This window comes from Polistes fuscatus, unplaced genomic scaffold (genome assembly GCF_010416935.1).
Source record: "Polistes fuscatus isolate 324 unplaced genomic scaffold, CU_Pfus_HIC Scaffold12, whole genome shotgun sequence".
NCBI classification, from domain to species: domain Eukaryota; kingdom Metazoa; phylum Arthropoda; class Insecta; order Hymenoptera; family Vespidae; genus Polistes; species Polistes fuscatus.
The window spans coordinates 1,728,444-1,752,614 of NW_025113020.1; the positions used below are offsets into that span (position 1 = coordinate 1,728,444).

Here is a 24,171-nt window from a genome sequence, read left to right on the forward strand (position 1 = left end):
ACACAAAAAATAAATTCCACGTTTTTAGAATATCCTTTCCTGTATATCTTGAATTAATTTTATATGTAGATATAAAATTCTTCTTTTTCAAATATGTATTCAATTTGATAAACTAATAAATTTTTACGAGACAAAAAGTCAGTAATTTAAAATTTTATAAAATACATAATTTAATAGGAAAAATATTTAAATTTTAAATTTCGTCTTAAAGAGAATACGTATTCAATTTGATATACAAATAAATTTTTGTGAGGCAAAGAATTTATATCAATTAATTATTCTAATTAATTTTATTGCGAGACACAAAATTAATTCATTATTTTTACTCTCAACTAAATAATAATAGTTTCTGTTAAAATGAATTATTTTTTTTTTAGTCATGGTTCATTATTTTTGACACTAAATAAAGAAACGGCGTGCTATAAGCATCAAGATTCGATTTAAAAATGCCGCGCTTATACGCCGATATATATAGATATACAAAACGCTCGACGCTCGATGGCCAAGACGTAAAATTCTTGCTACCGAAAGAAAAAATATAAAAAGAGAAATATCAGAACGCTCAACAATCGATTCTCATACTTAATAATACCATTAAAATATTCACAAATTTCTAAAAAAACAATATGTGAATATAAATTAATTTCTATTAAATAAATTGTAAATATCATATGTAGAATCGTATGCCATAAAATCATATGTTACACATTATTTTGCCTGTTTTAATATCTTATAAAGTAAATTACCTGTTTGCTCCATATTTTTTCATTTATTGTCAATAATATATAAAAATATATTTATAATTTTATTATTAATTTTTTAGCATAAATTATAGCCATCAAAAAAACATGTTTTAACATATGATTTGATTGCAGTGCCTCATAGTGTTGCTTTCAAGAAGCTTAAAAACAGCTTTTTTAATCTGTCGCTAGGATATCTACATTACAGTATGTACTTGTTAGCCCACGTGTGTTTTTAGTATATATGATTAATATTGTTGTAATTACACTAATATATTCGTTAACATATAGTGAAAGAAAAACGCAACAAACAAAATGGTTGTGATAGGGAAGAAGAAAGTAAGAATTAATTTGTACATTTATGTAATTAACATTAAAAATATTTTAGGTTATAATGTTATCTTCTTAACAAAATAATATAACATATATAGTTTTAAATAATTTAAATAACATGTATTTTGCGTATTTTACAGTATCAATCAGGAGAAGGAGCACAGTTTATGACCAGAAAATCTGCATTGAAAAAATTGCAACTTTCTTTAAATGAATTTCGCAAACTATGTATATTGAAAGGAATTTATCCAAGGGAGCCTCGTAATCGTAAAAGAGCACAAAAAGGTGAAGCTGGAATAAAAACCTTGTATCATAAAAAGGATATTCAATTCTTAATGCACGAACCGATAATATGGAAATTAAGGGATTACAAAGTGAGTTAATATCTATCACTCTAATATTTTGTTTTGAAACATTATCTATGTATGTCTAATTTCTTCCTAGGTATTCAATAGAAAAGTTGGAAGGGCAAGGGCACTTAGAGATTTTGCTGAAATGAAAAGATATTTAAGTAATCATCCAACTTTGAAATTGGATCATATCGTCAAAGAACGCTATCCGACATTTGTAGACGCTTTGAGAGATTTAGATGATTGTTTAACTTTATGTTTCTTGTTCAGTACATTCCCATCATTAGCTCATATACCACGCGATCAATCAGCTCTGTGCAGAAGATTAACTATTGAATTTTTACATTTCGTCATAGCGGCTAAAGCCTTAAGAAAAGTTTTTATATCCATAAAAGGTTATTACTATCAAGCGGAAATCAAAGGCCAAATAATAAATTGGATCGTACCACATCATTTCTCTTTTGAACCGCAAGAGAAAAGAGAAGTTGATTTCAAAGTTATGTCCATATTTGTGGAATTTTATGTCGTAATGCTTGGATTTGTTAATTATAGACTTTATCATTCTCTTAATTTGTTTTATCCTCCACAATTTAATAATACTGGTAAGATGATTTTATTCATTTTCTTTCTATATTTTATTAAGCGAAAAGAAAAGAGGTAATGAATGATATTTTAATAAGTAATACATTTTTAGGCCAATGCGAAAAGAATCTTGTAGATGAGGAAGCGTTTGTATCGGAAAGAATAAGTGCATTGAATGTACCACTTAAGGCATTAGATCCTACCATACAAAGCATAGATGATGAAGAAATAGAAATAGATCAATTTTCTAAGGTAAAAGAATATAATTATTGAATAATATGCATCTTCGAAAATATGAATAAACGTTAGTAATTATTTGTCTAGGATGTTGATGCTCAACAATTGGAAGCAGCTAAATTAGAAGCTGATAAAATAAAAAAATTAAAGACGTTATTTAAAGGTTTGAAGTTCTTTTTGAACAGAGAAGTACCGAGAGAACCATTAGTTTTTGTTTTACGTTGCTTTGGCGGAGAAGTTTCTTGGGATAAGCTAATGTTCGTTGGTGCTACTTTTAATGAAAATGACGAAACAATCACACATCAGATTGTGGACAGACCTAATATGGACAAACAATTCTTATCTAGGTAGTTAATTTATTTTTAAAGATATATAATTATAAATATATTTCTCATTGTACTTTTGTTTTCTGTCTAATTATTGCTGTGTGAATATTTTCTTTATTTTACTTATATAATTCGTTAAATAATATAGAAATTACGTACAACCACAATGGGTGTTCGATTCAGTGAATGCAAGAGAATTGTTGCCTATACAGAAGTATTTAATGGGTGCTGTTCTTCCACCACATTTGTCTCCATTTAATGAGAGTCGATTAGATCAAACATACATTCCACCAGAGGAACGCGCATTGATGAATCCTGAATATAAACTCAGAGATGGTAAATAATATAATTTTAAATTGATACAATATCTTTCAATATTAATAATTTAATTCAATAATGTGCAGTTGAAGATGAAGAATTATCTTCTGAGAATGAAGAAGATAAACAGGAAAATGAAACAGCAGACATGGAAGAAGGTAGCGAAGAAGAAGAAGAAGAAGAAGATGATGAAGAAGATAACGAAGAGGAAGATGATGATAAGGATGAAATTGAGGTATCAGATGAAGAAAAAGAAAAAGAAAAGAAACGCGAACGAATGCGAAAGGTGATTAAGCAACTGTTTTATATATTCAAATATGAATTATTTTTCCTTTTCTTATTGCTTATAATGTATTTTATAAATTTTAGAAAAAAGCGATGCAGGTGAAGGCCGGTGAAATAAGGAAGGAAGATCCTTACGAAAAGGAACGTCAAAATAAACAGGAATATCGGTTGAGAGAAAAAATGATTAAGAAGAAACATCGTAATTTGTACAAGAGCATGATGGAAGGTCGTAAAGAGAGAGCTAAAGAAATCTGGTTACTGCGAAAAAAGAGGCGAATTCACGACAATGCTGAGAAAGAAAAACATAAGGAAGCTCGTAAATTGCGAAAGCGCAATCTTATTGAATAAGTAGAAAAACCGAAGAGAGAGACGAAATAATTATAATTTTAATTGCGATAAAAAAGAAGAAAGAATTGAAAAAAAAGACAAAAGATAGTTTTTATGATTTTCCTAATTCTTATACAAACTAATGTAAGATGTATATATGTATATATGTATATATGTTATTTCCTAATTCTTATACAAACTAATGTAAGATGTATATTATGTATATATGTATATATGTTATTTTTATATACTTATAAAAAAAATAATTCGAAGATGAATCAGAATGCATTACTATTTTCTTATAACATAATAAAAATGAATTAAAATTATGTCTACACAAAAAATAAATTCCACGTTTTTAGAATATCCTTTCCTGTATATCTTGAATTAATTTTATATGTAGATATAAAATTCTTCTTTTTCAAATATGTATTCAATTTGATAAACTAATAAATTTTTACGAGACAAAAAGTCAGTAATTTAAAATTTTATAAAATACATAATTTAATAGGAAAAATATTTAAATTTTAAATTTCGTCTTAAAGAGAATACGTATTCAATTTGATATACAAATAAATTTTTGTGAGGCAAAGAATTTATATCAATTAATTATTCTAATTAATTTTATTGCGAGACACAAAATTAATTCATTATTTTTACTCTCAACTAAATAATAATAGTTTCTGTTAAAATGAATTATTTTTTTTTTAGTCATGGTTCATTATTTTTGACACTAAATAAAGAAACGGCGTGCTATAAGCATCAAGATTCGATTTAAAAATGCCGCGCTTATACGCCGATATATATAGATATACAAAACGCTCGACGCTCGATGGCCAAGACGTAAAATTCTTGCTACCGAAAGAAAAAATATAAAAAGAGAAATATCAGAACGCTCAACAATCGATTCTCATACTTAATAATACCATTAAAATATTCACAAATTTCTAAAAAAACAATATGTGAATATAAATTAATTTCTATTAAATAAATTGTAAATATCATATGTAGAATCGTATGCCATAAAATCATATGTTACACATTATTTTGCCTGTTTTAATATCTTATAAAGTAAATTACCTGTTTGCTCCATATTTTTTCATTTATTGTCAATAATATATAAAAATATATTTATAATTTTATTATTAATTTTTTAGCATAAATTATAGCCATCAAAAAAACATGTTTTAACATATGATTTGATTGCAGTGCCTCATAGTGTTGCTTTCAAGAAGCTTAAAAACAGCTTTTTTAATCTGTCGCTAGGATATCTACATTACAGTATGTACTTGTTAGCCCACGTGTGTTTTTAGTATATATGATTAATATTGTTGTAATTACACTAATATATTCGTTAACATATAGTGAAAGAAAAACGCAACAAACAAAATGGTTGTGATAGGGAAGAAGAAAGTAAGAATTAATTTGTACATTTATGTAATTAACATTAAAAATATTTTAGGTTATAATGTTATCTTCTTAACAAAATAATATAACATATATAGTTTTAAATAATTTAAATAACATGTATTTTGCGTATTTTACAGTATCAATCAGGAGAAGGAGCACAGTTTATGACCAGAAAATCTGCATTGAAAAAATTGCAACTTTCTTTAAATGAATTTCGCAAACTATGTATATTGAAAGGAATTTATCCAAGGGAGCCTCGTAATCGTAAAAGAGCACAAAAAGGTGAAGCTGGAATAAAAACCTTGTATCATAAAAAGGATATTCAATTCTTAATGCACGAACCGATAATATGGAAATTAAGGGATTACAAAGTGAGTTAATATCTATCACTCTAATATTTTGTTTTGAAACATTATCTATGTATGTCTAATTTCTTCCTAGGTATTCAATAGAAAAGTTGGAAGGGCAAGGGCACTTAGAGATTTTGCTGAAATGAAAAGATATTTAAGTAATCATCCAACTTTGAAATTGGATCATATCGTCAAAGAACGCTATCCGACATTTGTAGACGCTTTGAGAGATTTAGATGATTGTTTAACTTTATGTTTCTTGTTCAGTACATTCCCATCATTAGCTCATATACCACGCGATCAATCAGCTCTGTGCAGAAGATTAACTATTGAATTTTTACATTTCGTCATAGCGGCTAAAGCCTTAAGAAAAGTTTTTATATCCATAAAAGGTTATTACTATCAAGCGGAAATCAAAGGCCAAATAATAAATTGGATCGTACCACATCATTTCTCTTTTGAACCGCAAGAGAAAAGAGAAGTTGATTTCAAAGTTATGTCCATATTTGTGGAATTTTATGTCGTAATGCTTGGATTTGTTAATTATAGACTTTATCATTCTCTTAATTTGTTTTATCCTCCACAATTTAATAATACTGGTAAGATGATTTTATTCATTTTCTTTCTATATTTTATTAAGCGAAAAGAAAAGAGGTAATGAATGATATTTTAATAAGTAATACATTTTTAGGCCAATGCGAAAAGAATCTTGTAGATGAGGAAGCGTTTGTATCGGAAAGAATAAGTGCATTGAATGTACCACTTAAGGCATTAGATCCTACCATACAAAGCATAGATGATGAAGAAATAGAAATAGATCAATTTTCTAAGGTAAAAGAATATAATTATTGAATAATATGCATCTTCGAAAATATGAATAAACGTTAGTAATTATTTGTCTAGGATGTTGATGCTCAACAATTGGAAGCAGCTAAATTAGAAGCTGATAAAATAAAAAAATTAAAGACGTTATTTAAAGGTTTGAAGTTCTTTTTGAACAGAGAAGTACCGAGAGAACCATTAGTTTTTGTTTTACGTTGCTTTGGCGGAGAAGTTTCTTGGGATAAGCTAATGTTCGTTGGTGCTACTTTTAATGAAAATGACGAAACAATCACACATCAGATTGTGGACAGACCTAATATGGACAAACAATTCTTATCTAGGTAGTTAATTTATTTTTAAAGATATATAATTATAAATATATTTCTCATTGTACTTTTGTTTTCTGTCTAATTATTGCTGTGTGAATATTTTCTTTATTTTACTTATATAATTCGTTAAATAATATAGAAATTACGTACAACCACAATGGGTGTTCGATTCAGTGAATGCAAGAGAATTGTTGCCTATACAGAAGTATTTAATGGGTGCTGTTCTTCCACCACATTTGTCTCCATTTAATGAGAGTCGATTAGATCAAACATACATTCCACCAGAGGAACGCGCATTGATGAATCCTGAATATAAACTCAGAGATGGTAAATAATATAATTTTAAATTGATACAATATCTTTCAATATTAATAATTTAATTCAATAATGTGCAGTTGAAGATGAAGAATTATCTTCTGAGAATGAAGAAGATAAACAGGAAAATGAAACAGCAGACATGGAAGAAGGTAGCGAAGAAGAAGAAGAAGAAGAAGATGATGAAGAAGATAACGAAGAGGAAGATGATGATAAGGATGAAATTGAGGTATCAGATGAAGAAAAAGAAAAAGAAAAGAAACGCGAACGAATGCGAAAGGTGATTAAGCAACTGTTTTATATATTCAAATATGAATTATTTTTCCTTTTCTTATTGCTTATAATGTATTTTATAAATTTTAGAAAAAAGCGATGCAGGTGAAGGCCGGTGAAATAAGGAAGGAAGATCCTTACGAAAAGGAACGTCAAAATAAACAGGAATATCGGTTGAGAGAAAAAATGATTAAGAAGAAACATCGTAATTTGTACAAGAGCATGATGGAAGGTCGTAAAGAGAGAGCTAAAGAAATCTGGTTACTGCGAAAAAAGAGGCGAATTCACGACAATGCTGAGAAAGAAAAACATAAGGAAGCTCGTAAATTGCGAAAGCGCAATCTTATTGAATAAGTAGAAAAACCGAAGAGAGAGACGAAATAATTATAATTTTAATTGCGATAAAAAAGAAGAAAGAATTGAAAAAAAAGACAAAAGATAGTTTTTATGATTTTCCTAATTCTTATACAAACTAATGTAAGATGTATATATGTATATATGTATATATGTTATTTCCTAATTCTTATACAAACTAATGTAAGATGTATATTATGTATATATGTATATATGTTATTTTTATATACTTATAAAAAAAAATAATTCGAAGATGAATCAGAATGCATTACTATTTTCTTATAACATAATAAAAATGAATTAAAATTATGTCTACACAAAAAATAAATTCCACGTTTTTAGAATATCCTTTCCTGTATATCTTGAATCAATTTTATATGTAGATATAAAATTCTTCTTTTTCAAATATGTATTCAATTTGATAAACTAATAAATTTTTACGAGACAAAAAGTCAGTAATTTAAAATTTTATAAAATACATAATTTAATAGGAAAAATATTTAAATTTTAAATTTCGTCTTAAAGAGAATACGTATTCAATTTGATATACAAATAAATTTTTGTGAGGCAAAGAATTTATATCAATTAATTATTCTAATTAATTTTATTGCGAGACACAAAATTAATTCATTATTTTTACTCTCAACTAAATAATAATAGTTTCTGTTAAAATGAATTATTTTTTTGTTAGTCATGGTTCATTATTTTTGACACTAAATAAAGAAACGGCGTGCTATAAGCATCAAGATTCGATTTAAAAATGCCGCGCTTATACGCCGATATATATAGATATACAAAACGCTCGACGCTCGATGGCCAAGACGTAAAATTCTTGCTACCGAAAGAAAAAATATAAAAAGAGAAATATCAGAACGCTCAACAATCGTCGATTCTCATACTTAATAATACCATTAAAATATTCACAAATTTCTAAAAAACAATATGTGAATATAAATTAATTTCTATTAAATAAATTGTAAATATCATATGTAGAATCGTATGCCATAAAATCATATGTTACACATTATTTTGCCTGTTTTAATATCTTATAAAGTAAATTACCTGTTTGCTCCATATTTTTTCATTTATTGTCAATAATATATATAAAAATATATTTATAATTTTATTATTAATTTTTTAGCATAAATTATAGCCATCAAAAAAACATGTTTTAACATATGATTTGATTGCAGTGCCTCATAGTGTTGCTTTCAAGAAGCTTAAAAACAGCTTTTTTAATCTGTCGCTAGGATATCTACATTACAGTATGTACTTGTTAGCCCACGTGTGTTTTTAGTATATATGATTAATATTGTTGTAATTATACTAATATATTCGTTAACATATAGTGAAAGAAAAACGCAACAAACAAAATGGTTGTGATAGGGAAGAAGAAAGTAAGAATTAATTTGTACATTTATGTAATTAACATTAAAAATATTTTAGGTTATAATGTTATCTTCTTAACAAAATAATATAACATATATAGTTTTAAATAATTTAAATAACATGTATTTTGCGTATTTTACAGTATCAATCAGGAGAAGGAGCACAGTTTATGACCAGAAAATCTGCATTGAAAAAATTGCAACTTTCTTTAAATGAATTTCGCAAACTATGTATATTGAAAGGAATTTATCCAAGGGAGCCTCGTAATCGTAAAAGAGCACAAAAAGGTGAAGCTGGAATAAAAACCTTGTATCATAAAAAGGATATTCAATTCTTAATGCACGAACCGATAATATGGAAATTAAGGGATTACAAAGTGAGTTAATATCTATCACTCTAATATTTTGTTTTGAAACATTATCTATGTATGTCTAATTTCTTCCTAGGTATTCAATAGAAAAGTTGGAAGGGCAAGGGCACTTAGAGATTTTGCTGAAATGAAAAGATATTTAAGTAATCATCCAACTTTGAAATTGGATCATATCGTCAAAGAACGCTATCCGACATTTGTAGACGCTTTGAGAGATTTAGATGATTGTTTAACTTTATGTTTCTTGTTCAGTACATTCCCATCATTAGCTCATATACCACGCGATCAATCAGCTCTGTGCAGAAGATTAACTATTGAATTTTTACATTTCGTCATAGCGGCTAAAGCCTTAAGAAAAGTTTTTATATCCATAAAAGGTTATTACTATCAAGCGGAAATCAAAGGCCAAATAATAAATTGGATCGTACCACATCATTTCTCTTTTGAACCGCAAGAGAAAAGAGAAGTTGATTTCAAAGTTATGTCCATATTTGTGGAATTTTATGTCGTAATGCTTGGATTTGTTAATTATAGACTTTATCATTCTCTTAATTTGTTTTATCCTCCACAATTTAATAATACTGGTAAGATGATTTTATTCATTTTCTTTCTATATTTTATTAAGCGAAAAGAAAAGAGGTAATGAATGATATTTTAATAAGTAATACATTTTTAGGCCAATGCGAAAAGAATCTTGTAGATGAGGAAGCGTTTGTATCGGAAAGAATAAGTGCATTGAATGTACCACTTAAGGCATTAGATCCTACCATACAAAGCATAGATGATGAAGAAATAGAAATAGATCAATTTTCTAAGGTAAAAGAATATAATTATTGAATAATATGCATCTTCGAAAATATGAATAAACGTTAGTAATTATTTGTCTAGGATGTTGATGCTCAACAATTGGAAGCAGCTAAATTAGAAGCTGATAAAATAAAAAAATTAAAGACGTTATTTAAAGGTTTGAAGTTCTTTTTGAACAGAGAAGTACCGAGAGAACCATTAGTTTTTGTTTTACGTTGCTTTGGCGGAGAAGTTTCTTGGGATAAGCTAATGTTCGTTGGTGCTACTTTTAATGAAAATGACGAAACAATCACACATCAGATTGTGGACAGACCTAATATGGACAAACAATTCTTATCTAGGTAGTTAATTTATTTTTAAAGATATATAATTATAAATATATTTCTCATTGTACTTTTGTTTTCTGTCTAATTATTGCTGTGTGAATATTTTCTTTATTTTACTTATATAATTCGTTAAATAATATAGAAATTACGTACAACCACAATGGGTGTTCGATTCAGTGAATGCAAGAGAATTGTTGCCTATACAGAAGTATTTAATGGGTGCTGTTCTTCCACCACATTTGTCTCCATTTAATGAGAGTCGATTAGATCAAACATACATTCCACCAGAGGAACGCGCATTGATGAATCCTGAATATAAACTCAGAGATGGTAAATAATATAATTTTAAATTGATACAATATCTTTCAATATTAATAATTTAATTCAATAATATGCAGTTGAAGATGAAGAATTATCTTCTGAGAATGAAGAAGATAAACAGGAAAATGAAACAGCAGACATGGAAGAAGGTAGCGAAGAAGAAGAAGAAGAAGAAGATGATGATGAAGAAGATAACGAAGAGGAAGATGATGATAAGGATGAAATTGAGGTATCAGATGAAGAAAAAGAAAAAGAAAAGAAACGCGAACGAATGCGAAAGGTGATTAAGCAACTGTTTTATATATTCAAATATGAATTATTTTTCCTTTTCTTATTGCTTATAATGTATTTTATAAATTTTAGAAAAAAGCGATGCAGGTGAAGGCCGGTGAAATAAGGAAGGAAGATCCTTACGAAAAGGAACGTCAAAATAAACAGGAATATCGGTTGAGAGAAAAAATGATTAAGAAGAAACATCGTAATTTGTACAAGAGCATGATGGAAGGTCGTAAAGAGAGAGCTAAAGAAATCTGGTTACTGCGAAAAAAGAGGCGAATTCACGACAATGCTGAGAAAGAAAAACATAAGGAAGCTCGTAAATTGCGAAAGCGCAATCTTATTGAATAAGTAGAAAAACCGAAGAGAGAGACGAAATAATTATAATTTTAATTGCGATAAAAAAGAAGAAAGAATTGTAAAAAAAGACAAAAGATAGTTTTTATGATTTTTCTAATTCTTATACAAACTAATGTAAGATGTATATATGTATATATGTATATATGTTATTTCCTAATTCTTATACAAACTAATGTAAGATGTATATTATGTATATGTATATATGTTATTTTTATATACTTATAAAAAAATAATTCCCCCACAAAGAATCGAACGTTAAATACCCAGCGCGAGAAGCGAAGACGTTACTACTTACGCTAACGCACCACTTGATAATATCTCAATTTATTTCGTACAATTCTTAAGACTTCGAAAATGAATCAGAATGCATTACTATTTTCTTATAACATAATAAAAATGAATTATAATTATGTCTACACAAAAAATAAATTCCACGTTTTTAGAATATCCTTTCCTGTATATCTTGAATTAATTTTATATGTAGATATAAAATTCTTCTTTTTCAAATATGTATTCAATTTGATAAACTAATAAATTTTTACGAGACAAAAAGTCAGTAATTTAAAATTTTATAAAATACATAATTTAATAGGAAAAATATTTAAATTTTAAATTTCGTCTTAAAAAGAGTATGTATTTAATTTGATATACAACTAAATTTTTGTGAAACCTAACATTTATATCATTTAATTATACTAATTAATTTTATGGCGAGACACAAAATAATTCATTATTTTTACTTTCGATTAAATAATAATAATTCTGTTAAAATGAAATATTGTTTTTCTTTTATAGGCCAGTCAAAAAGGGCAAAACTTCTTTAATTCACTTATCATTCCGAAAATTTGATTTAAGGGCGAATCGACAACGAATATAACGAAAATAATATGAGACGGACTCTTTATGAAACACTAATTCTATATATTTATCTACAACAATTCAAAAGGATATTCTATATTTATATCGATATCTTGCTCATTTTCGTGAAACACCTCGTAATTATAAGCCCTGGGGGGGTCGTCTATTTCTGCGGCAATATCGAAGAATTCATTTCTTGCCATATCTTCGACATCCTCGTCTCTTTCTTCTACTCGAATTTCAGCAGAATTCTCGACTGTGCTAGTGGAAAAGTTGGAGCAGGATTGTCCCCCACAGTATTTGCACAGTTGAGTGCAAAGTAGCCCAGTTTTTCGGCAACTGCAGCGTAAAGCTTTGCTGTTTCCCGGACACGAACATTGTACCTGAAACATAGACATGTAGAGAAAATGATTAAGAATTTGCGTGCACAAAGAATGCGTATATGCTTTTTAATATAATTCGTTCCGAATTCGCGAAACATTAGACCTTACAAATTCATTACAACATTAAGACTTTAAAAATTCGTGAATTTTTTAAAAAATCATTGAGTCGTGCAAATTTTTGCAAATTTCCAAATATCGTACTAATTTTTGTTTTCTTCTTCGAATCAAGTATAACAAAGGTAACGTTGGTGTTCAATTTAAAAGAGAAACGTTAGATGGTTAACATTTTACAAAATTATAAAATTTTTAATTTTCAAAAAATAACTAACTTGACTTGTTTCTCCATTCAATTATTTAGTCTATTCAAATTTTTTTGAGAACTTACCATTCTTAACAAATTGTCAGGCGCTGAATCTTTACTATTCATGATAGGAATCATCATCGTGGTGGTTTGCTTCCAGCCCCAATCCCGTGCATCCAATTTGTTCCCCAACCACGATTGCACCTGATAAAATGTGCGTTTCACGTGTTCTCGCAGGACGGGTTGCGTTGGAGGTAAAGTCGCCAATCGAATTTCCACGGTGGTGTCCGTGGGCAGCGATGCAAATTTTTCGTATCGAGCATCACTGAGCGACTGATTCGGATTTTTGAAGTTGTATAAATGTGCAATTATTTGTTCTGCACATTCACACAGACTCTCTACTGTACTAGTAGCGTTGTAGAATATTTTTACAGCATTCTGCAGATTGTCATTCTTTTGCAGAATGGAGATGACGTTCTTCTTTTCTTTGCCGTACATGGCACTCGTCGTGTCACATCCTGCGAATGCGTGGGCAAATAAAATATACGACTTCAGATGTGCGTGGTCCTCTGTATAATACAAAGTATTTATTTTACCACCTGGCATAATCTTGTAAAAAAACAGAGGATTGGAATTTGATAAACCTATCAATAAAATCAGCAGGTCGGTGTCATTGCTGACAACTGCCACTTCGCGGCCCGTATTTTGCCTTAGCTCTATCGCTGTCCTTGTTATAAGCGCGTCCACATTTTCTTGAGCGAGTTTCACGTTGAAACCATGTGCACGTAAATATACCACAAGCATCTGCACCAGTTTCATTTTGTTTTTCACATTCGACAAAAATTTTTTTTGGCTCAAAGTAAGGAATGTGCTTTCGTTGAACTCGATATCCGGTGCCATATTTTCTTCACGTCGCCGGTATCTCTCGTACGACTTTATTCCAGTATACTCGTCGGTGTATCCATCAAAGACGACCAAAGAATTTTCTCCGTATTTGTTGATGATGTGCCAATGGTACAATTCACAAATTTCTTGAAACGATGCTCCATTCGGCCAGCTGATATTGTGCAGAAGGAATCCGCCATCAATGACAAAGGTTATGTTTCGGATCGAAGTTTGTAATTGTAAAACGTACGGCTTAAATAGTTTGTTCAGTTCGGACTTCGATGTCTTCCTCATAAGACCAAACTCATCGAATAAAGATAAGGGATACGGTGAAAGTTCGTACTCTAATGCTTTACGTGTTTGTACCTCGTCACTGTGAAATATATGCGAAACACGTTGAAAGAGTAAAACAGGGTCGACCGTACTCGTATCATTGTTATCGTGAGTCTGCATTCGTGCTGCCGTCAGATTTTTCACTTTGCTTGTTACCGAAGATAATGATACTTCAGCAACACTCTTTCCCACCATGGATTCCATACTTTTTTTCCCTTTCTCGAATGCTAGATGACAATCTGTAGTAACCACACCGGCAATCCCCGTTGACAAGGAACACAATGTAGTTCGAGGTTCAAAAGGACGGCGTTTCTCAAACCAAGATATGAACTTCTTAATTTCGTCATCATCTCGTTTTATTCGATGGTTGGCGAGATCGGCGTGTTGTTCGCTTGTTAATGATGCAATGCCACAAAAGTCTTCCAAGCACTCAATAATTGAGAACAACGATGGCATCACTGATAAGAATCTTGCGTTGACACTAGGTGTAACACCTCTCCCATGTTTCAGATCTGTACCGAAGAACCTGTTTAAAGTTTGCTCAATCGTCATGTCCGTCCACATACCGCACCAAGCTTTGTCAGACCTTCTCACCGTAAAATTGCCCTCCGTTGTGAATTTTCGGTATTCGTCATCGGTCATTGTCTGCTTTATGTTGACCATATCTTGAAGATATATTTGAACACCTTCAGCGTAGTTGAATTTGCCTGCAGCATGAAAAATAGGTAACATTTTACGAATACTTTGAAGGTGTAATTGCCAGTTGCCTGAGCGTTCGGCCTCCATAAACTGCAACGCAATTACGACGCACTCAAAGTATTGCACCCATAGTTGTGCCGTAGGTCCTCGATTTTTTAAAATAGCCAATTGTGCAATCAAGTCCATAGTCATCGAAGTAATCGAAGTTTTCGCTTGACAATCGCCGATAGTCGGAGGTTCTGAATCCCATCTTTGGAAAAAAGCTTTAATGTCTTTGTCGTATTGTTTACGTATTTCACCTTCGATTTCTCGGATCATCATTACTCCCAAAGCGGTAAATGTCAAGATATGAGCACGCATCGCACGAGCAAAGCATGCCCCATCAACACCTTCTTCACTGCTGCTCGAGTGTATATTATTGCCCAGATGTCTTCAAGTCCGCTGCCATTCATAATGTGACCGATTGAGCCTAAGTAGGACATAAGCAAGTGGAACCCACCCAAGCGAACCACAACGTCTTTCAGCGTATCCTGTGATGCTGCAACAATCGCACGAGCTTTATAGTACAATGGTTGGTCGAATGTTACGAAACACGTTTTCTGATTAATTCGACGAGCCTCAACTAGAGCGGTGTGTAAAGCTGTGTTAATAGTGCTCATATTGGAAGGAGGACGATTTATGAAAGGCAGACAAACAACTTTAGAAACATCATAAGTGTTATTCGCCGTTAAAACCTCCATAAAACCTCTCCAACTCGGTACATTTTCTATGTTGCAGTGCTTTGCCCATAGATATGCCGAGTATACGGCTGGCAATACAGGCGAATCTATGGAAAAGAGTTTTGTTGTGTCATCGTATTTAATATTTTCCAATCCGTCCGAATTGCCTGTCCATGGTATGGTTTGCACTATGCTCTGTGACGCTATCGTCGTAGATGATACTTTTGAGGCACCTTTCAATTTTTTCGTCCGACCTTCATAGCTTATTTTTTCTCCGGCGTGTAGATAGCTATTCCACCTAAGCAGTGATACGTATTACAGCCATCTAAAGTTTCAACGTTGTGATCGGTATTGTCAAAGACATGTTGCACACAAACATCGTCTTCAAATACGAATTTCGGTGGATCCATGATGATCGATGCCTCGTACTGTTGCAATTGATAATATGACACGCAGAAGCCTAATTTATTAAGGATATCGATCATCACCTTTGATCCGCATTTGCGTAAATGTAAATTCCGAGTGCCACTGTAGATGCGATGTGAAACCGGAACGTCGGATGAGAGCTAAATAGAATGGGCTACTGCACTTCGTTGCACGAAATATCGGTCTTATCGTCGTCGACATTTTCCCGTGAATTGGATACAACAATTGATCAATAAGTACACGAAGAAGTGGAGGAATGTCTCGTTGAACTGAATTGAGAAATTTTCCAGCTGGCTGATAAGAATTTTCTCGTAATCGTGATTCTCGATATCTTTTCGGACGATCTGTGCTGCAACGTTTACAATTGCTTCTCGCTGTTTGAAAGTGAGGGAATCCGGATCACGATACCAGTCTCCACATAACTTGGCTGTACTGAAGCATTTATAAAAGATCATAGTTTCACGGCCTTGATGCCGCAAGATGTAGATATCTTCTCCGAAAAATTCCGTCAATTTTCGAAATAAAACATCTCTTGTAAAACATCTGCTGCCCTGAAGATACAGTAATTCATTCGCTGTGAATTTTCCTTTTTGCGAATTTTGTATGTATTCCGCAATGTATTGAAAATCAGACTCTATTTCTTCTAATCTTAAATTACGTTTCGGCGAGTAGGTTGGTATTTTCGCAAACAGCAAGTAACATTTTCTGTGATATCGAGCGCCTACAGCAACTACAGAATTGACATCTTTTAATCGATTTTGCATAGTGATGCCCATTTCATCGTTTCGCTGTTTAGCTATATTGAGTAACCTTTCCTTCATAAAGTCGTTCTGTATCACGGAGCCTGGCTTGTGTTTTTGATCCATGGACGTGCGCATATTAAGCACAAGTCACGGAAATTGAATTCATTTTCCGATTTAGAAAGATTCGCTGACGTACTAGGTGTTTCAGCAGAAGATGTCGATGAAGCTTTCAGTTTTGCTGCTCTTGCGGCTAACTTTTAATTGTCGCTTGTGTACCATTTCGGCACGAGTCATGCACGAGAACAGGGGTACGATGCTCCAAACCTCCCATTTTATCGCCGAATTCTTTGCTTTTCAATTAATGTCCTCAGACCCTTTTCTCCAACGGTCACGACTCGACGTAGCAGACTCCATGCTTCATCGCATATGTTGCATACCTTGTCCACATCCATGAACACGGCTTTTTAATAAAATAAAAATAAAATGAATTTTATTATTACATATATATATATATTTTATTTATTTTTATATTATATATTTTAATTAATTAATACTGTTCAACTGCGCTAAAAGACAAGTAACTGTGTTTCCAAGGGGACATTGCTCTGGGATACCCACGGATTTTAAAGAGCTTTGGTATATTAGTAGTATACTTTTAGGGTGTTTTTGTGGTAAAGGGTTTTTTCAAAATGCCCAGCTAATTTGGAGAAAAAACGTTTTAAAGTTTTAATTTTTGTTTATATATGTTTATAAAATTAAGATAATTATCTTAATTTTAACCGTCTATCAATTGGCGCGATAGCGTCAGTTCTTGCTTCTCGTGCCGCTAATTAGAGTTCCTTCATGGAGGAAGTTTTTTTTAATAATTTTTTTCTATCTCTTTTCAAATTTTTTTTCATGTTTCTTAATTTTTTATTATAAAGAAGAAAGAGAAAATTATTTATTACAAAAAAATTAGAAACAATAAATTTTTTCACATCTCGCGCAATTAATAAAAGATGACTTTTTACACAAACAATGATTTATTTTAAAAGATCTGTTGGAAATCAAACAAGATTAACGTTTAAAAATATTTATCTTTCATTTGGTTTTAATAATTTCGAAGCGTACCATGCATATCGAATCATTTTATGAAAAAATTTTGATGACAATTGATAATGGACTATTGAATGCTTTTACGATAACTATCACTCTGGAATTAGCGTTCAATAAATATTAATAAATGTACAAGAAATGTTAAAACTCATGGATATAAAAAAATTATACATGAAATTGTTAATGATTAGAATATATACGATTGTTATATTTGTTAATATATATTGAAAATTTATCTATTTTTATATACCTTTTAAAAAATAAAATGTTAACTAATAATTAAAGTAATTCAAGTAATCAATTTTCTTTTATTATTTGCGCAAGATGGTAATAAATTTAGTATTTTTAATTTTTTTGTAATAAATAATTTTCTCTTTCCTGTATATATTTAAAAATTTTGAAATATTAAAAAAAAATTGAAAACAGATAGAAAAAAATTATTAAAAAATAATTCCCACATAAAGGATCGAACACTAACTAGCGGCACGAGAAGCAAGAACGCTACTACTGACGTTAGCGCGCCATTTGATAAACGGTCGAAATTAACAGTCACTTCTGATTTTAATATAATGGTTTAGTGGAAAAGATGAGACAAAAGAATAAGAATTATATTAGAAATTGCGAACTTCTACTACAGGTTTCGAAGCCGCAATTTCTTATAGAATATTTAGTAATACTTAAAGTAGATACGCATAAGCGTACGCACAAATGATTAAATCTTCTTATCTCCTATTCCGAATCCTTTGTGATGACTAACTCGACTTGGTAGCGTGTATGTTCAGGAAGTAGAGGTTCTCAATAACGATGCCGAATATGCAGCTTCACTCAAACCAGGAATCAGGATTTCACACCTCACAGGAGGCACCAAAATGTATTTGTCAAAATTCCTACAACATGGAGTCCTCCGGCGATTTGGTTAAGCTAATTATGGGGAAGGTGAAAAGGTTAATTAAAATAAATAGAAAACACTTGGTTGAGCCAATAGAAGTGTAATGCTTAATTGGTTCGTCAGGGAAAAGCCTTGCAGCATAAAAACCCTGATTGATATTAGTCTACACCTTACTATAAGCGTTCGACCACGAGCAACGCACGTGGGATCGCCTTGTTCGAATATCCGGATTAATAAGAAATAAGGTTTCTCACCGTTTATTACCGCCTCTGCGATGCGTTTCTTTCACACCTTTATACTCTTAAATCGTTATATATATTAAATTGTTTTAAGAAAGTATAAAGTTAACGCGAATAAACGTTGCGAAATTATACTAATATATTAACTGTTTAACGTATCCTTAATGACTGACAGTTTAAATTTTATTGCTTTTAGATAAAAGTTGAGAGTGGGGTATATTCAGTGTCCTACATTTGTCCTTAGTAGAAACAATAATATATTTAATTATAAGTTCTATAAGCTGTTCATTGTATATTTTAAATTCGAACGTTAGTAAGTTCAAAATCTACATGATCCTTCTAACGTTATGACGAATCGTGTACTAGCAGCTAAATTAATCTAACGTACTCGTTTGTTTATCTCCGATCGCAAGTGCGTTGCGATACGTTAATTCCAATTTCAATGTTTCTAGCCGAACAACAAAACCGTTAATTTATAGAGACCTGTTGCGACCTCGACTGTTTTCCTATAACGCTGTTTAAACTTTTTATACTATTTATATTTTTTGTTTCGTATATCGAGTGTTAGATGTAAGCAGGTGACTTACGACTGACAAGCGTTTGTGGTTATTACACCGTCTAATAATACCATCAATTCTATCGAGCCAATTAGGATTTTCGCTAATTAAAACTATATGAGTTTGTTTTAAACCCGAAAATATTGTTTTTCATAAATAATATTACAAATTTGGATGAAATATCAAAATTAACTTTCTACATTTATGTTTACAATAATATCACCTAAATACGTTACACTTTAGAAATATTTTAAAATGAATTAATACCAAATCCTTGTAATATCTCAAAAACAAAGTATAAATAGATTTACACATGAGATAATAATAACGATGTGGTTTCTGACAGTTTTTCTCTTTTCCAAATCATTATTAATATTGTGGGGTTGGGGAAATTCGAGAAATGTGCATGTGTGGAGGTTTCTAGAATTATTAATAGACGATTTCTTTATAATTATCAACAAGTAAATATTTTCTTTATGTTATATGTGTGATGCTATGAGTATAGGTGAGTGAGAGAATGTATGGTTGGACGAAAGAGAAAGGAACCGTTGTGTTAGATAGAGGTATTTGTTTCTGCTGTAAGGTTACACCGTTTGGACTTGTCGCCTTTGTGCGATCCCATCGAAGTCTCTCGAACGTTCCCGATCCAAAAAAGTGCAGAAAGAATTTTATTCATGATCAGGAATCATCGGGAAGTTTCTAGAAGGAACGCTAGGAAATGGCGAGAGACGATGGAGGGGATTTTAAGCATAATAGGCGACGAAATGGGCCGGCGAGGGCTATTCCGTTACAGTTCATTGTTTATACGAGGAGTGTTGGGTGGAAAGAAAACGAGAAAGACTAAAAACAACGGGAGACGGTGAAGAGACACGAAAGACGACGCTAGGTGACAAAAAGTCGAATACGATGTTTCTTTGTTAATTATGACGATTGTCTTCGTATTACGGCGTAAAAAGTAATACCTAACATCTCGTGGCGATATATTGTGAATTTAGATTATAAATGCTTACCGTTCTATCTTATTATATTCTTAAATGGTTTAATAATTACTGTTTAACGATATTAAATAAATAAATCAAATTACTACTTTCTTTAATAAATTATAAATAACAATCTTACCATATTTAATTATTATAATTAGAGCAGAAATAAAAGATTGGGACACCAGAAAATTATTGCTATAATTATTATAAAGTTTATAAAATATTTTGCATTTTATAATTGTCTTTTTACAAATTTTTTATAATATATGTTACATTTTACAACTAAATCAATTTTCATTATATCACATTAATCATTTCATGCAATATTTAAAAAATTCCTATAATAAAAGTAAAATTTTAAAAATATAATGTACGATCCGTAAAGATCGTAGATTCTTAGGGTATATTCAAAATGCGCGCCTCAGTCATTTAGGGAATATCGAAGCAATAATACCACTAGTTATTTAGAGACTCTTCGAACCGTTGTTAAGCACGCCCTACTGGATCCATTAGCAAAGACACTCGTGGTATTCTTTCGTTGGACGCCCAAGAAGACAGATATTAAGTGACACAAAAACGATTTGTAGTACACGCACGAATTTCACGATCTATATGTTGATCTGCCATTCTGCCTGATTTGTTGAAATCTTTCTAATAAAGTTGCTTGCTACACTCAAACCAAAAAAATCTTATTTTATACATTACCATTATTTTCAACGATGTTTACGATTTGGTCTAAAACTTGTAAAAATACATCGTATCTTAGTTGTCGATTTTCTTTGTTGTTTTCGTTATACTCGTGAGGCACCAAGACTCCCAATTTTTCGGCAAATCTCATTGAATGAACATAATTGAGAATCGTTTTATAATCACAGTTCATTTTTTCGGCCAATTGACGACTTGTTTGGTGACCGTCTTCCTTCAAAAGTGCTTTGAGACGATCTTCGTCGAATTCAGAAGATCTTTCGCTGTGGGGCGTGTCGTCGACGTCAAAATCGCAATTTTTTGAACTTTGCAAATCATTTCCGTGATGTAGACTCGCTTATGACACCTTTTCCGTATACGTTGCAAATGTCCCGGGCTGCTTCAGCAGCTTTTAGGCCTCGATAAAAAATGGATAAGAACAGGTGTCGAAATTGTGGATTTTTATCTCCTGAATATGCCATCTCTAAGCCTTAAAAGTATTATAATAAAAAATTAAATTACTCAAAAAGACAATTAGCATAGTTTTGTAGAGCAGAATGAGCTCTATCGAATGAATATTATACACTGTGTCAAACAGCAAAAAAATCGTTGTAAAACTAAAGAAAATATAAAAATGCTACGAACTTATTCCCCAATCCCTAATACATGTTAAGATATTCTATTAAAACTTGATGAGATCTTCCAAGTGGCCCATTAGACTGAGAGTGATATGCTGTCGTAGTCAATTCTTCAACATTCCATTCCTTCGCCATTATTTTAAATACGGCTGATAAAAAATTTCTCTCTTGATCAGTAATTATTGCACGAGGGGCTCCAAAAAGACAAATAAACTCTTTGTAAAAAACGTCCGCTATAGTGACAGTGAAAAAATCTTGAATAGTTAGTACGTATTGGTTTCGTTTACGGGTCATGGGAAGAGCTCCCATGATATCTACGGCTACTTTGTCGAATGCTTGTCCAGGAGTGTCAGTGAGTATCATCGATATACTCGAGTCATTTTCTTCATTTGTCAAGTTTTATATTTGTTAATAAAATCTCTTATATCATCTTTCATATTTTTCCAAAAGTAATAGTTTCCCATAGGACAATAAGTTTTGCTTACACTTTTATGATCGCCCCTTGTAGATAAGTGATATTTCTGTGGTAAACTATTTATTTCATTTGTTAAAGGAGTTTTAAATAATGAATTGCAAATAATTATGGCTGAATCTGTTTTTGAAAATATTTCTCAAAGATTTTTTTTTATAGTTATCCAAGGAAAATCACCCATAACTTTAGTTTTAGAAATGCTTATGGATTTAATTCCTAATTCGGTAACTACGTAAAATAATGATTTCAGTGCTTCAATTATAAGGTAAAAGCCCCCTCGGTTGGCCAGGCCCCCTCTATTGGCCACTTTATGCCACAACAGTGATTATAAATTATATGCTGATGTGCACATGGTGACAGTTTTAAAAAAAAAAAATTCTAATTTTAAAATATCATTGAAAGTAATTCGGATTATTTTAAAAATATATTTAAAAACGAAAAAAAATAAAGTTGTGCAAGACTTCTGTTTTTGGATGGTTTCTTGTTAAGTAAGGTAAGGATACTGTGATTTTTATTAACCTATATATTTCATTTTTGACAATAGCAACCAAAATATTTTTTTTCTGCAATTAACATAGCTTAAAATTATTATAGAAATTGAAAATTAAGTGATTTTTAATTATTCTCCATTAAAAATATGGTGGCCAAGCATGGAGACAGTATTATTGCCTCTGTTTTTATCATTAGCCAACTTATGGCTATTCGCTTTGAGGTTATATATATTTGTACATAAAGTATTCAACTAGTTTTTTTAATACTAATGAGTAATTAATTTCTTTGTACACGAGTTTTGAATTATTCAATTTTGATTTATTTAATAAATTAGTTATTAATTAATTATTTATTTTAAATAGGAAACATGGCCAAATGAGGGGACATGCGTGGCCAAAAGAGGGAGAAAGTTGGCTAAAAATAGGGACATTGCAAATCTATGTTTTTTTTAATTTATTATTAAAATATTTATGAATAATTTGTCTTTTCTTTATTTTTATTCAAAGCTGAAAGCTCAAGCTTACAGGTTAAACCATTAGTTTAGATGTAAGTTATTTTATTGAATGAATATAATTTTTCTAAAAAAGAAAACGGCTTAACTGGCCAACCGAGGGGGCTTTTACCTTACTCTGCTTTTTTAGAGGATAATGTATTGGTATGATATTAGTTTCTTTTCTTGTGTAATGTTTGTTACTTTAGCTCTTTCGGCATGATGTCTTCATTTAGTGGCAGCATTTTATTTTCATGAAGTTCCAAGGCACCTTTATCAAGGGATTTACCTTGGTATGATATGAATATTACTAAATTATCTTTTCTATTCTTCAAACAATCCCTGCAATCAATTAATTTAAACAATGAATTCAGAGTCGCAGGGCGAGGGATTGCCCATGGGTCAGGTTCGTCTGGTTTTGATGAAATAGAAGAGATGGAGATCTGGAAGGTAGGGGTGATAATGGTGGGGATAGTTAAGGAGAGTAGAGGGGAAGATCGAGGAACTCACGCGTGCCAGGTTCTTCGTTGGACGTTTCGTTCTCATTAGTTGGTATTTTCGGGGAAGGGGAAGATAAACGTTGTTCCTTTTCGTTGTGGGAGGAGAATGGAACGTCACACTTCGAGCAAGTATTGAAAGCGACGACTATCTTACTATTTTCATGTTGTACGTAATCAGTTCTATGGATCGATGGTGGGGATGTCGGTTGAATGGGAACAGTTATGTCATTGGAATTTTTCCCAAGTCGTTAATCTTAATTACGGCAGTAACGTAACATTATTTTCGTTATTTCTTCAGATGAATTATAATATGATTTACGGATACTACGGGGTTTCTAGAGATTGCGTTTTCGATTAAATTTACTTTTCCCTGTTTATGTATAATTTTGAAATTATATTCATTCTATTTTAGATGCCAATGCCAATATCTAGCAGAGGTTTTGTCTTTCATTGATGCTAGCCAAACGAGTTGTTTGCGGTCAGTTATAACTTTGAGATACTGTCCGTATATAAAAGATCTAAATTGTTTAATACAATGTAAAGTTATCAAACATTTCTTTTCTGTTGTCGAATATTGTATCTCAG

General features: G+C 31.1%; 3 protein-coding genes across 6 annotated transcripts; all 3 read left to right on the forward strand.

The window, feature by feature from the left end:
* Positions 1-886: 886 nt before the first annotated feature.
* LOC122526668 (pescadillo homolog) lies at positions 887-3,577 on the forward strand. Of its 2 annotated transcripts, XM_043650190.1 has the most exons (9): positions 887-947; positions 1,032-1,079; positions 1,214-1,447; positions 1,518-2,025; positions 2,118-2,257; positions 2,330-2,589; positions 2,717-2,904; positions 2,973-3,172; positions 3,256-3,577. In XM_043650190.1, exons 2-9 carry the CDS (start codon positions 1,056-1,058, stop codon positions 3,517-3,519), a joined length of 1,818 nt encoding a protein of 605 aa, XP_043506125.1. In that variant the 5' UTR covers positions 887-947; positions 1,032-1,055; the 3' UTR covers positions 3,520-3,577. The 2 variants fall into 2 exon arrangements, with proteins under 2 accessions (XP_043506125.1, XP_043506126.1); XM_043650191.1 differs by having other exon boundaries at positions 904-1,079; positions 2,979-3,172.
* Positions 3,578-4,718: 1,141 nt separating this feature from the next.
* On the forward strand, positions 4,719-7,409 carry LOC122526669 (pescadillo homolog). 2 transcript variants are annotated; one of them, XM_043650192.1, is made up of 9 exons: positions 4,719-4,779; positions 4,864-4,911; positions 5,046-5,279; positions 5,350-5,857; positions 5,950-6,089; positions 6,162-6,421; positions 6,549-6,736; positions 6,805-7,004; positions 7,088-7,409. In XM_043650192.1, the coding sequence occupies exons 2-9, from the start codon at positions 4,888-4,890 to the stop codon at positions 7,349-7,351; spliced, it is 1,818 nt and encodes a 605-aa protein (XP_043506127.1). In that variant the 5' UTR covers positions 4,719-4,779; positions 4,864-4,887; the 3' UTR covers positions 7,352-7,409. The 2 variants fall into 2 exon arrangements, with proteins under 2 accessions (XP_043506127.1, XP_043506128.1); XM_043650193.1 differs by having other exon boundaries at positions 4,736-4,911; positions 6,811-7,004.
* A 1,145-nt stretch (positions 7,410-8,554) lies between these two features.
* LOC122526664 (pescadillo homolog) lies at positions 8,555-11,249 on the forward strand. 2 transcript variants are annotated; one of them, XM_043650182.1, is made up of 9 exons: positions 8,555-8,616; positions 8,701-8,748; positions 8,883-9,116; positions 9,187-9,694; positions 9,787-9,926; positions 9,999-10,258; positions 10,386-10,573; positions 10,642-10,844; positions 10,928-11,249. In XM_043650182.1, the coding sequence occupies exons 2-9, from the start codon at positions 8,725-8,727 to the stop codon at positions 11,189-11,191; spliced, it is 1,821 nt and encodes a 606-aa protein (XP_043506117.1). In that variant the 5' UTR covers positions 8,555-8,616; positions 8,701-8,724; the 3' UTR covers positions 11,192-11,249. The 2 variants fall into 2 exon arrangements, with proteins under 2 accessions (XP_043506117.1, XP_043506118.1); XM_043650183.1 differs by having other exon boundaries at positions 8,572-8,748; positions 10,648-10,844.
* Positions 11,250-24,171: the final 12,922 nt, after the last annotated feature.